The sequence below is a fragment of the Copadichromis virginalis genome, linkage group LG7 (genome assembly GCF_057382275.1).
Source record: "Copadichromis virginalis isolate Kocher_CV1m ecotype Utaka linkage group LG7, C_Virginalis_male_GT1.1, whole genome shotgun sequence".
NCBI lineage: Eukaryota > Metazoa > Chordata > Actinopteri > Cichliformes > Cichlidae > Copadichromis > Copadichromis virginalis.
Genome location: NC_140624.1, coordinates 5,341,691 through 5,355,043, shown reverse-complemented (window position 1 = coordinate 5,355,043; position 13,353 = coordinate 5,341,691). Strand labels below are relative to the sequence as shown.

The following is a 13,353-nucleotide window of genomic DNA, read 5'->3' as shown; positions in this document are numbered from 1 at the left end:
AACCACAAAGGGTCAATTAATTTGAGGATTCTGAGATCATCAGTTCAAATAACTGTATGTAAGAAATTTGCCAGATCGACAGACGGATTGGTGCAGCGGCTGCAGTGATGCGGACGCTGTACCTGTCTGTTGTGGTGAAGAGAGAGCTGAGCGTAAAAGCGAAGCTCTCAATTTACCTGTCGATCTACGTCCCTACCCTCACCTATGGTCACGAGCTATGGATAGTGACCAAAAGAATGAGATCACGAATACAAGCGGCAGAAATGGGCTTCCTCTGAAGGGTGGCTGGCCTCTCCCTTAGAGATAAGGGGCCAGGTGAGGTGGTTCAGGCATCTGACAAGGATGCCCCCTGGGCGCCTCCTGGGTGAGGTTTTCCAGGCATGTCCTACTGGGAGGAGGCCCCAGGGCAGACCAAGGACACGCTGGAGAGATTATATCTCTTGGCTGGCCAGGGAACGCCTTGGTGTTTCCCCGGGTAAGCTAGAGGAGGTGGATGGGGAGAGGGAGGTCTGGACTTCTCTGCTTGGGCTCCTGCCCCTGCGACCCGGCCCCGGATAAGCGGAAGAAAATGGATGGATGGATGGATATTCAGGAATAACCCAGAAACCATTAAGCCTGCCATGAACTGGAAGGTACTGAAACACCAGCTTCTGCATTCAGAGTGAGGTGATTTTCACATAACCATGGTCTTCAAGGGTGCTAACCAAGAAAGTACCCCCTGCTCCAAAATCAACACATTCAAACTAAAACTGAAAGTTGAAGCAGCCCTCATGGATGAGCCAAATGCCTTCTGGAGAAAAACTTTATCATCAGATGAGACAAAGATTGGCCACAGTGACAAGAGGTATGTTTTGAGGCCTAATCGTGAGGCTTTCAAACCATTTAAAACTGTACCAGCTGCCAAGTATGACAGTGGTAGCATCATGCCAGCGGTGTTGGTACATTACATAATGTGAATGGAATAATGAAGAACAACGACTAACCCCAACCCACATCAACAGATAGATGGTTAAAACTCGGACGTAGGTGGTGTTCCAACAGGACAATGACTCCAAACACACATCATAGCTAGCTTTGGAACGGATAAAGCAGGCTAACGTTAAGATTCTGGAAAGGCCTTCCCAAAGCCTCAACATTAATCCTATTAAAATTTGTGGACTTTGCTTAAAAGCCACATCTGCAACCAGTTTAAATGAACATGACCAACTGGTTAAACAAGTGGCTAAATATGCAGCCTGAATTATGCCTGAAGCTTGCTGATGGCTAACAAAAGTATGTGGGTGAGGTGCAACTTCCTAAGGGACATTTAACCAAATATTATTGAAGGTGTATGTATATATGTGAGACTATGAATACTTTTGACCTGGTATAGATTACAGAAATCAAAACTAAATTCAAACATCTGAACATTGTTCTCATTTTTTAATGATTAACGATGTACAGTATTGCAGTCAGTTCAAATAAATCATGAAAAGTCCAAAAATGACCATGACCTTCATGGATTTTACATTATAATGATGTATTAAAAATAAAGCTCTCTTCTCAGGCTCACAGAGTTTCCACAATTGATTAAAAATTCTCAAAAACATCGTATGCGGTTGGAGCTGTCATCATTTTAATCATCTGATTCATAAAACTGAACCATGGGGAATAAAATGCTCCCCAGCTGCAGGGGATACTGTAAATGGCCTCAGCAAAATCGCAAGCAAGGCTGAAAGGAAATGTCACATCATTGTCTTTAAATGCAGCTGCTGTATTGTCACTGTTGCTGGCCAGCCTGGCTTTAAAATCTGGAGATTATTTTTTGTTTTTCATAAATATGCAGTTTAAGATAAATGGCATGTTTACTTGCATTCGAATGAAAGCCAGTGAAGGTTCATAACCACCGTCACATGCTCCAGTGTAATTATTACCATTTTAAGAGCTTAACAAAAAGTAGTACCACTGCATCTGAATGATCTTACGTCACTCTCAGTAGCTTATGTGTTATACCTGCACACACAACAGTGGACAAAGACACAAATGTACACACTTACCCTGCCGAGGATCACGTTGATCTCTACAGTTAGTAGGAGTCCATACAGCAGCACTAGCAGTCCTGTGATGCAGTAGCGTAGCTGCCTGGGGCCGATGCCATGCTCGGTGTACTTGGCAAACTTGATGGTCTTCATGATGAAGGCCAGCACCCAGTAGATCAGCAGGGCTAAAGGGATTTAGCAGGGATCAGAGTCACACAGTGAATTACCAGATAAGCCAGAAACGATAAATAACTTGACCGCAAACTTATATTTCAGTCTAAATGAAAAAGTGTCATCAAAATGACATCGTTCTCTCTGAAACTCAATTTGTGCAATAGGTGTATTTTGTTACAGGCTGGGATACATTTCATATAACTGTGTCCATGGTTCAACTCGTGTTATAATTTATTTAAAATGTGGAGACACCATTCAATCTCATGTTTCAGCTGCGTAAGAGAACAGTTAAGATATGAGTTTTTTCTTCTTGTTTCTTTCCTCCGTTTCCATTGCACTGTGTTTCTAGCAGACGTCGAATTCAGGAAACAGAAGCTAAATCTGTTGTCTTTGTTCCATTGTGATTTTTGATGGAGCTACATCACGTCAGTCCAGACGATATGAGACGATAACGGATTCTTGTTTCTACACAAAGGTTACACTGCTGGCCAATAGCAAAACCACTGAGATTTTTTTATCTTCTTTATAATGAAGAATATCTCTAGCATAAAAGTCAACACCCAAGGCTCTCTTTAGAAGATGAATTTCTGTCTGGCTGTGAAATGGAAACCTTACAGCCAGGGAAGCTGAGTGACTCAATGGGAGCATTGAATAAAGCACCAGGAGCTGCACACAGATGAGTTAATGATGCCTGAGAAGGAAGGGAAAACTGTAGTGTGATTGTTCCACAAGCAAACATCACATGTGGAAAACTAATGGACAAAGGTGAAGCATGACACTGCCCTATTTATCAATAACTATCACGAACTAGAGGAACTGAAAACACTGATCATTTCATAACAAAAAAACTAAATATATTTGCCATGGAGATGCTTGTCTGCTGTGCAAACTGTGCAGCGCTTTCACTTTATATTAATTTAAATGCATAATTAATATCTGCACAGAGAACAATCCCCCTCGATGACACTGCCCTGCATCATTATCTGAAAGTAATGAACCAGTCATCTGCAAATGACAACACTGACCCTGCTGCTCTGTTATGTAATGTAATGTAATCCCGTAGAGTGTAGTAAATCAATAATCAGTTGCCATTCTTTATCAGACATTCAAGTAAGTACAAAGCTAATGCTAGCTTCACAAGCCATGATCACAAATCGTATTGCATTCACTTAATCTCAGTTCTACGAATGAATATGCTAAGCAGTATATCCCAGGGTGAGGCTGACAGTAAAGGTAAAGTTGTCTCTCTCAGGAAAATGAAAAAAAGAATAAACAGACGATACCTAACAGTAGTTTGGGAAAGTTGGAGGTCTCAATGTTATGATAGTAGACAATAGAGGTGATGCCAGCCATGAAGGCCAGAGCTGCAGGCATGTACAGGTGAAGATGGAGGGACTGACTGAACCTGCAAATAAACATCAGATAGAGAAAGAAACAGGTTAGGCTGATAACAATAAAATAATAATTATTATCATTATGCATTTTGACAGATGTCTCATTAAGCAAGTAAATTAGCCAAATTTCTCTTTACCTCATAGGGCTAACCACCCCAATCTCCACAACTAATCTAGAGCCTGGTAAACTAAATTAGACAACAACAGGATACACATAGAGACGAATTAGATAACGAGACCTAAACATGAGCAGTTTGGATTCTGATATAGCCCTGTGAGTCATTTCATGAGATTATCCAGGAAATGGAGGCAGTACTGTCATCTCACAGCAGGTCATGGGTTTGAATCCATTTGCCAGCTGAAGCCTTAGTGTGAGAAGTTTATATGTTTTGCCTGTGCCTGCATGGGTTGTCTGTGGGTACTCTGGCTTCCTCTCATAGTCTACAGACATGCTTATTGGAGTCCAGGGTAAAGCTCACTGACGTGCTTTCAGTTGGCAAATATTAACATTTGCCTCTCAGTGGCTTTGTCTGTATTGTGTTGGCTGGTGGTGAATGCTAGCAGGCTCCATTATGCTAAGTAGCATCCTTTTGTCTGCATTAGACTTTTTCCATTTTTTTTACAAACCCACTTCAGTATGCTATTAATTCCTACAGTTTCCTGTTTGTAGTCACGGACATGGATTTTAGTAATAAAAAAAAAAAAACTTTTCACAGCAGCACATTAATGAGGGCTCTGTGTCTTTTCTAACGTTACATGTAACATGTATTTTTCATATTAAAATGGCTGCTTTGAAAAGAGCCTGTGCTTTGTTCTTCTTTTTTCTTGCTCCACTGCATCTTCTCTTTGCCTTGCCAGCTTTTGCGTTATGTCAACTCCTCTTATTCCTGCTGTGGTAGTGTCCTTATTTCTGTGTACAGTAAATAAATAAATCCAAAAAAGTAAATCATATCATGAACTTTTTTTTAGCTTGCAAACTGATAACTGTCAGATCACAACCTCCACTTCCTCACTGTTAGCTTTGACTAGCTTTAAGCTTTTATTTCACGCCGCATTTTGTTCTTTGTCTTCATATTCTTAACTAAAAGTTGTTTAGCAATAAAATCTACACAGCAAATTCAAAAGTGTTAAATTTTTTGGTGTTAATAGTCTTCTTGCAAAAGTAGAGTTAATTTTACTCTAAGTAGAGTCACATTCTTTTAATGTAACTCTGAGGTGTAAAATGATAGTAGTTAAAATCGAGTGTTAAAAATGAGTGTTTCTCTGTCAAATCTGGAGGTGTTACAATGGAAACATTAACTCTTGACCTCTTAACTCTGAACTCCTACAGGGGCTATGACACCAACAGAGTAAATTCACAGACTCCGCCCCCAGCACGGCTCCAATCGAAGCTGAAGTGAAGCCGTTTCAGAACATTTTGCTCTACATATTTGAGTTGTTTGCCATGCTTGGTAAGTCATTTTTTCAAAGATTGTTTCAATTATTATTATGAGCTTTTACTTCTGTGGCTCTTTGGAGTTGAGACAAAGCTGTGTGAAAGGCATTAGCCATGTTGCTCGCTGATAGCATAATATTCTGTTTTAGCTAGCTGAAAGGTATTGTTTGCGGGCAAATACCACAGCCTTGAAAAAAAGCTTGCATGTGAATTTTCAGTCAAACTTTTGGTCAAATACACCTAAAACAATGTCTAGAATGTGAAATGTTGGTATAATGGTGCTACTTGAAGCCTGAAAACGATCGCCCATAATAAAAAAAAACGAGCAAACAGCAGTAGCTGACGTCCTGACTGGATTCTACGTTAGCATAGATCCCTCTAGAGTTTTGTGCACACGGTTTAGGTAAAAATGAAAAAGTTTTACATTTAGTTCAGTATTACCTGGCTCAAAGAGGATTCCTTTTTTTTTTACTGTGCTGCAATTGTTTACTGGATTATTTGTGCCATTAATTAGTGTCAACTAATTTTTATTCGATCTCCGCACAGGATATGCTTGTGAAGATGGAATATGGGGGAGAGCAGAAGTGCGTTGAAGTTCCACAAAGGGATGAATGAAGGACATGCATATTGTATTGAAGAAATAAGTGTTGAGAATGCTGTTATTTGCATTTACCAGCTCACCTATGTCAGACCTTTTGATAAACAAAATTCTAATGAAAGTGAGAACATGTACACTGTTACATCTTTCAGAAAATGTTTTGAAATTGTGGTGCACAGTTCAGAATAAATGTTTTTCAAAAACCATTGCATCTTTTTAGTAAATGTTTATTTCCAAAAGAAATTTCTAGAAGTTCAGAACAGTAAAATTCCTGCTTTTTAGAATGAATTAGAAGATAACTCTTACGTAGTTAAACTAAAATACTCTTTGAGAGTTAATATATAAACTCTTAACACCAAGTGTTAAATTATCAACTCCAGACAGATTTGGTGTTTAACACTAAATCAGAGTTAACATACCAACTCTCCAAAAAGAGTTAAATTAACACTCTCTGGTGTGGACCCATATAGACACTTTAATAGTGTTGAAATCAAATCCGACAGTGTTAATTTGGACATGCTGGATTTGCTGTGTACTCTGCTTCACTACTGTATAAGTAGAAAGCAAGCAATCAACAATTTGAACAATCAACAACTGCAATCCTTCCTGGATTGCATAATTACATAATTGAATAATGGCGGAAAAATTGAATTGTGTCACACAAAAATCATACTGATAATACACAAAATACATTTTACTATACTATACATTTAAACTAAACAAAAGCATATAAAAATGAACATTCTCACTAGTGTCATGACATAACAAACATCACCTCATAATGACTGAGATCATCATGAGGCTGCAGTGTTGTGTTATTAAAATGCCAAACATACCCATCTGAGACAATGCCCTCTGCAATCTCACAGACGAGGATGAAGAGCAGGATGAAGGTGAGGAGCCATCGCAGGTTGTGTCCAGGAAAGTGAAGCCAGGTGCTGTGGTGGATGTGGACCTTTGAACTCTGGCTGCCCCAACCTCAAACATGAACCAGGAAATGAAAGTGATTGAAAAGCAACAGGGTCATTTCACTTTAAATACAAAAAGGCCAAAAAAGAACCATTTTACTCACAGTAGAAGACAGAGACTCTATCAAATGTTTAAACTGAGAAAACATGTCACTCTAAACCCTGTATATACTTTTCAGCATTGATGGTGCCTTTGCAGATGTCCAAGCTACCAATTCCATACGCTCTAATGCATACCATCAGGTTATGGCATCCATGTTTTTGAAAAGAAAAAATCTAATTTTGATTTCCTGACCACAGAGCAGTTTTCTATTTTGCTTCAGTTCATTTTTGTCATGGTCTCCGTGCCTGCCCGGTCGGCCCCACAAGGCTACAATTGCTGTTTCTGTTCTCTCCCTCTCTGCCTGGGCGGAGCTCACTGTGGGCTCCTGCCCTTGGCCCACACACACACCTGACAACACTCACCCATCATCACCGGGAGCACTATTTGAGGCTGGAACACAGATCCTCTCGTCGCTGGATGATTGTACCCCTAACATCCCCCCCCCCGGGACCTGCGACCTCCCTGCTGCGGGAACGTGTGTGAGTGTGAGCGAAGAAGACGTGAGCGAGTTACCCTGTGATTCCCCCGGAGTTTTGGATCCCTTCACTGTACATATATTGCACTGGCACTGTAAATAAACTACACCTTGGAGATACCTTACCGCTCTGCGTTTGAATCCCTGTACCAGATCGTGACAATTTTAAATGAGATGAAGAGAAGAAAGAAGCGTTTCTGGATCATGTTCACACATAAAGATCTACAGAAGAAGAACCTAACTTGCGTTTGTGGATGGTACGGTGCACTGTGTTCACAGACGGTGATTTGTGCAAGTGTTCTGGAGCCCATGCAGTGATTTCCATGACAAAACCCTGACTTTTTTAATGCAGTGGTGCCTGAGGGCCTTGATCTCGTATATAACCAAGACGTATCTTTTTTATGCACAGGGGGAAAGAACATTAGCACAGAGCAAGATGACAAAAGCCATTTTTCTATGGGAGTCTCCACTAGGAAAATAAACTTGTGAGCAGTCTTGAATGAATGTGTTGTACATCATGAGCTCCATGATAAAGAGCTGGCATGCTCAAGCATGGTGAATAACTTACAGAAGGGAAAATAGAAAGATGGCTCTGCTGGGAGAAAATACCAGGCTGCTAGAGTACAGCAGGAAAGTTGTGTTATTATCACTTTGATTGTTTGACTCTCTGCAGGCAAGGAGCCAATAGATGTGGTTAGATGGCTGCTTGCCTGAGATCCTTAAGTCAATTATTTATTGCTCAAACCTCCTTCTCCATTAATTTCCTCTTAGACAGATGTTGGTCTCAGTTTGCCCTGTAATACAATAGAGCTTGGCTTGTAAAACAACAACTGATAATCAAAGTGCAATTTATATTTCAGATTTGATTTTGCTGTCATAAAACTCATCTCTACTGATGAAATTCTGTGAATCACTCCTCACTTCTTGGCACCTTAACAGTTTTTCTCAGTGAGAAGTGCTGGCACAGGCTGGCATGTACTCCATCACTTCCTCTAACTCTTTTTGACGCACACTCTCGGCTCAAGTACTGAAAAGCATCATTAAAGTCAGCACCATAATATTTACTCAAATAATTTGGCACTAGGGTAAATAAGCCACATATTAAGTGATAGCATTGCAGATATATAATAAAAGTATGCATTGCATCGAACTGTGCATTAATTATAATTACATGGATTTCCTACAGCCAACAGCAGGTAATAAGGATTCATTCAAGTCAGCGATGGTGTTGTGGTGCATGTATCCCCAATATCCTCTCTTAGCCTTGATGTGACATGGTGAAAATAATGAGCTGACTCTCTCAAGGGCAATGCACATCACAGGATGCTTAAGAGGTTTTATCAAGTGAATCAAGATAAACAGAAAACATTTCACACCCCTGAGGTTTGTGTTTGGTGGCAAAGTTGTTAGCGAGAGCACATCAGCTCAGTGTGACAGGAGAGAGAGAAAACCCCCTGCAGCTTGCAGCCTGTTATCATCTAACAGTGGACTTATAGAGCCCCTTAGTGCCTTATCAGTGAGTGTTTTTGTCTTCAAGTTAAAGGAAAGACAAAGAGAAACATTTATAGAGATATCTGCAGATAGAGAAAGTATCGGGATTCTTTAATTAGGAAAAGCAACAATATTGATATATGGAGAAACAGTGTTTTAAATGTGAGAGATGACTGGAATATTTCTAAAGTAGAAGCACAAACTGTTTAATTACACTATTATTGTCCAGATAATAATGGGGAAAATAGTGTAAAAGTTACATTTTGCATCTTCTTCCACTTTGTTCCACAATGAATAGTGAGCACTTATAGAGTGGTGTCTTGCTTTTGAAAAATGAAAAGGAGGGCACTAAAAGGGCACACACATTACACACACACCCATGTGAAAGGTCAGATGACAGCGCTGGAGCATGTGTGACTGTAGCAGCAAAACGTACATGTAGTGCTGATCCATTACACGCTGCTGATGACTCTAACAGAAATGACCAGCGGCCAGATAGGAGGGCAAACAAGGTGCAACCTAATGCCATCATCTGTTTGCCTGCATTTTATCGAAAGACGTTAATTTGCTCAGAAAAATGCTTGCAGCTCAGTAATTATGTCCTCGTGTTGTGTCACTGAAGAGGCTCAGCCTTCCATAACTGGCTAAACCATACACCTGCAGATATTTGTGGGTGTTATAAATCGGAGAATGAAATGCGCACTCAAAACCACTCGTCGGTGGCATAAAGGTTGAGTATACTGAAATGAACAGACTCTATAAAGCAAGTGGAGCACTCACTGAATACATCATGCAATAGTTCATCAACCGCATGCAGAATAAAACAAGCTGATTAAGAGGAATGTGAGAAAGACAGAAAATATATCGAAGCCCATCATGCTGACTTGTGCTGACACGTTATCTGAGCACGTGTGGAAGTCAAGGCAGGTAAAACTGTGCAGTGAAAAGGAGGATCTCACTTCATTGACACTCACCGATGAAGAGGATGGGGAAGGTGATGAAGAGGACAAAAACATGTGGGACCACATTGAGCGCATCCAGGAAACAGCCGTTGTTCAGAACCCCTCCATCCACGTTGTAGGCCATCGAGTTATTCTCGTTTCCACAGAATGCCAAGGACATGGTGGAACCGGGACTCTGCCGGGAACAGGAGGAGGAGGAGGAGGAGAGGATGAGGGGAGGACAGGAGACACAGACGGAGAGATTTAGAAGAAGAGGTTCTCAGAGCATGTCGTCTTTTCAAAAGGAAACACTGACGTCTGCAGTGGATCCCGGTAATTCCCAAGGTGTCTTCCTTCCTGTTCCCTCTCTAATCCAGCTCCCAAATATCAGCTCGAGTGAAAGAGAGGAGACAGAGGAGGAGGGAGGAAGAGGTCAGGGACAGTCACAGTCCAGCGCAGCAGTGGCAGTAGCAGCAGCGGCGGCAGCTCCCTCTCCTCTGTGATAGTTTAAGCAGCTTTTCTGGCCATGCCGGTGAAAAGCATCTGCAGCTCGTCCATCCGCAGTCTGCAGACATCCTCTAAGGCTGAAGCTTCACTTGTGCACAGAGCTGCACAGCTCCACTGGAATACATTCAGACATGTTCGCATTCCTCATAAACGCACACACACACACACTGATCGAGCAGCGACAGCATTCTGCAGTCCACCTGCTATTCCTGTCTCTTTGCAATCGAGAGCTCAAAGTCGACCTTGGGAGAGGAGCGCAGAAGGGGCAGAGTGTGCAGACGAGCTGGAGAGAAACTAAAGGTAGGAGGGGGAGGGTGGAAGGGAACAGTGAATGATGAAGAGCGAGACACTGGGATACAGCTAGTGGATGAACAGTGCAAACGTCATACAGAAGTACGTGTGAAGCATGAGCAAGCGCATAAAATCTAAATCTCAAAAACATGTTCTCAGGGCTTACATAATTCTAAAACACAATTTTTATCAAAATGATAAAAAATTAAAAAACAAACACAATAACGGAATAACCAGGCTCAACACATGAGGAACGATAGCATCAAATATTTATGAATTCCTGGCGTGGATGCATTATGTGTATGGTCCTGCAGAGAGAAATCCCACTGCAGCCAGTAGCAGCCTGCTTGTAGAGCAGGATCAGCAAAGACCCACATGGGAGCAGATTTCAATAATCCATCTGTCGACCAGGATAGACCGATGGCCTTTTCTTAGCATTTAAAATGATTTACATTCAATGTAATCCATGGCTGATGACCTTTTACATCGTTGCAGCAAGGAGCTAAGCTTAACCGTAATGAGCAGTTTACACAAGTGTTTTGTTGTTTACACAGACACTTGTCAGCCGATTCACGTACACGGACTCAGACTGTGGTATAACAACAGCAATGTACATTTAATATGAGAAAAAATACAACTTACTGTAGGTTCAGGCTGAGAACTCATGTTTGAAATGAGGAGAGGTTAAAAAAGACATATCAGAGCGAGAGATGGGAAAGCTTTAAAGAGGCCGCCAAATTGGAGGGTGTGTTTGGTATGTGACGTGAGGAGAGCGGGGCATGTAAATGTGCGTGACACAGTACAGCTCGAGTTTCCTCTTTGAACTGACTTGCAAGCTTCGCCGAACATGTTGTCCTGTACTTAAGGCATCTCGAGATATAGACATTAAATTCCAGCTATCTATTTAAAAGCAAGGTAGTATTTACTTTTGCAAATGTTCATTACAGTGCACAGCTTTCTGCAAGCACTGATACCATAAAACAGGATGCAATGCTTTTGCAAGCTTGCATTTATTCAATCCCAGCAGAACAGAATTATTCTAATTTGACTGATACTTATATACACTTAATATGTAGAAAATAAATAAGTGGATTATGATTGTAAAGCCATAAATGTGTCCAAAATGCAAGAAACAGTAAGGTTCAGGTTGGCCCCATATGCTGTAGTGCTTCTAGTTACACTTTAAGCACTGAGATATATGGGAAGTAGGAAAGGGACACCAGGCATAGCTGTAAAATGATATTCCAGTTGGTTTTTGATTTCATATGATGTTTGGGTCAGCTGCAGCCCTACCTAATCACTTCCTGCACACGTCAAATATCTTAGTAGATATTAGCTCTATCATTTTGTTTAAAAATAAAGGAAAAATAGGGTTATAGGACCAAGTCCAGTTAAACAGAACAGAATACATATTGTTAAGTCTGTTGGGGGTTACTTGTTTTGTGTTGTTTTGTTTCTACTACCAGCATCAGGCTTCAATTAAAGATTCCTTCTTTATATTACACTGCCCCTAGGCTATTATTATACTTTCGTTCTGTGATGCCCTACATCAGAGATGGTCATCACTGTATAGCCTGGGGAGGGTTGAAGCATTGGAGTGGGTGAGGACAGAGAAAATGACTAGACAGAGCAGCAGTCAACATCATCTTAGCAAACTCACAACACAAAGGGAGAACAATAGATCCTAAAAGAAATCCTAAAATATCAGACCGGCCTCAAAATAGACACTGAGCCACTGTTACGTCATAAAACCCCAAATACAGATTGATGCCAACCAAACGACAGTGGCTTAACTGAAAACAAGGTTTGACTATGTGTTGGCTGAAGTAGTGTGATGATTATGTCTGTGGGTGTAAAGTAAGGGTAAGGGGTGACCAGTGACTCATGCATTGCATTGTAGCATCCGTGTACATCTACTTTCTAGGCATTTTTCTCACCTATGAGAGAAAGAGGAAGGGGAGGTACTTGTTTTTGTGAAATGCTCCCCATCTGCCTGTGACAATTTGTTACCACACTCGGTGCAATGGCCCTGTTGAGAAATCAGCACACTCAATAGTTTAAACTCTCAGAACTCGCCTCCAGAAATAAGCCTCGGTGATGGATGAACCAATTACAGCGCACACGGGGATTCACTGACTAAATATGAACTGAAATGACTTGTATCATCACTGGATAGGCCTTAATCTGGAGAGAGCTCATATCTGTAAAATGCTGCGTGCAATTAAATCAAATTACGTGTGTCTTTTGTGTATTTTCGACCTTAATCGTAGGCCTACATGCAGAATATTCGATGCTTTAAATTGAATATCGATCAAGTGACTGAGCAGGTTACAGATATACTGTAGTAGCACTTACCGGTTTATATCGTGAGATCATTGTTCCAGCCTCGTATCTCTGACTTCAGAAACAATCTTCTGTCACATCCGTCGCTTGGATGTTAAAAAAAGAAAAGAGACAAAATCTCGTAAATAGCACAGTCTCATGTGTTCAGAGTGCGCCCGACTTCTCGCTGTCCTACTTGCGTTTGACAGCCCGACCGCAGGCGGTGGTTTACGGGTGACGGAAAGGAGCTGTCCACGGTGCTGACCCCGGGTACCCAGGAGGGGAAGGAGGAGGAGGAAGAGGAGGGGTTGCAGGAAGAAAGAGGCAGATCTTTCCAGCCAACCTTTGGACTGTATCATGAACCGTAGAGGTAGAACATCGGCAGCTACACGCAGCACAGCGGCCAACTGGCAGCAGACAGATGTCACGTATGAACAATGAGGCGGGAGTGGATGACTGCACAGAGCTTAGAAAAGAGGGAAGCGGAATGCTGCCCAGCAAAGCAACACAGGTGTAATATTACATGAAACCCACGCGGTGCATTCTCTTTATTTTTTGTGTTTGCCACCTTTAACTTAAACACACCGATTACAAATCTGATGCTGGCCCATTTGATGACACGGAGGATTATCTAAA

The 13,353-nt window shown here is 41.4% G+C and overlaps 1 protein-coding gene across 2 annotated transcripts in view; it reads right to left on the bottom strand.

Annotated features, from left to right (window-relative positions):
* The window catches only part of abcc8 (ATP-binding cassette, sub-family C (CFTR/MRP), member 8), a 71,958-nt gene extending 58,844 nt beyond the window's left edge, over positions 1 to 13,114 (bottom strand). Inside the window, exons 1-5 of one of the 2 annotated variants that reach the window (XM_085461335.1) lie at positions 12,751 to 13,114; positions 9,631 to 9,793; positions 6,456 to 6,597; positions 3,476 to 3,597; positions 2,037 to 2,203 (exon numbers count right to left, since the gene is read on the bottom strand). In XM_085461335.1, coding sequence (XP_085317461.1) covers positions 2,037 to 2,203; positions 3,476 to 3,597; positions 6,456 to 6,597; positions 9,631 to 9,793; positions 12,751 to 12,771 — 615 coding nt within the window. In that variant the 5' untranslated portion in view covers positions 12,772 to 13,114. Of the gene's footprint in view, positions 1 to 2,036; positions 2,204 to 3,475; positions 3,598 to 6,455; positions 6,598 to 9,630; positions 9,794 to 9,913; positions 10,379 to 12,750 lie in introns of those variants that run through there. The other variant, XM_085461337.1, reaches the window with a different exon arrangement.
* Between the last annotated feature and the right edge of the window lie 239 nt (positions 13,115 to 13,353).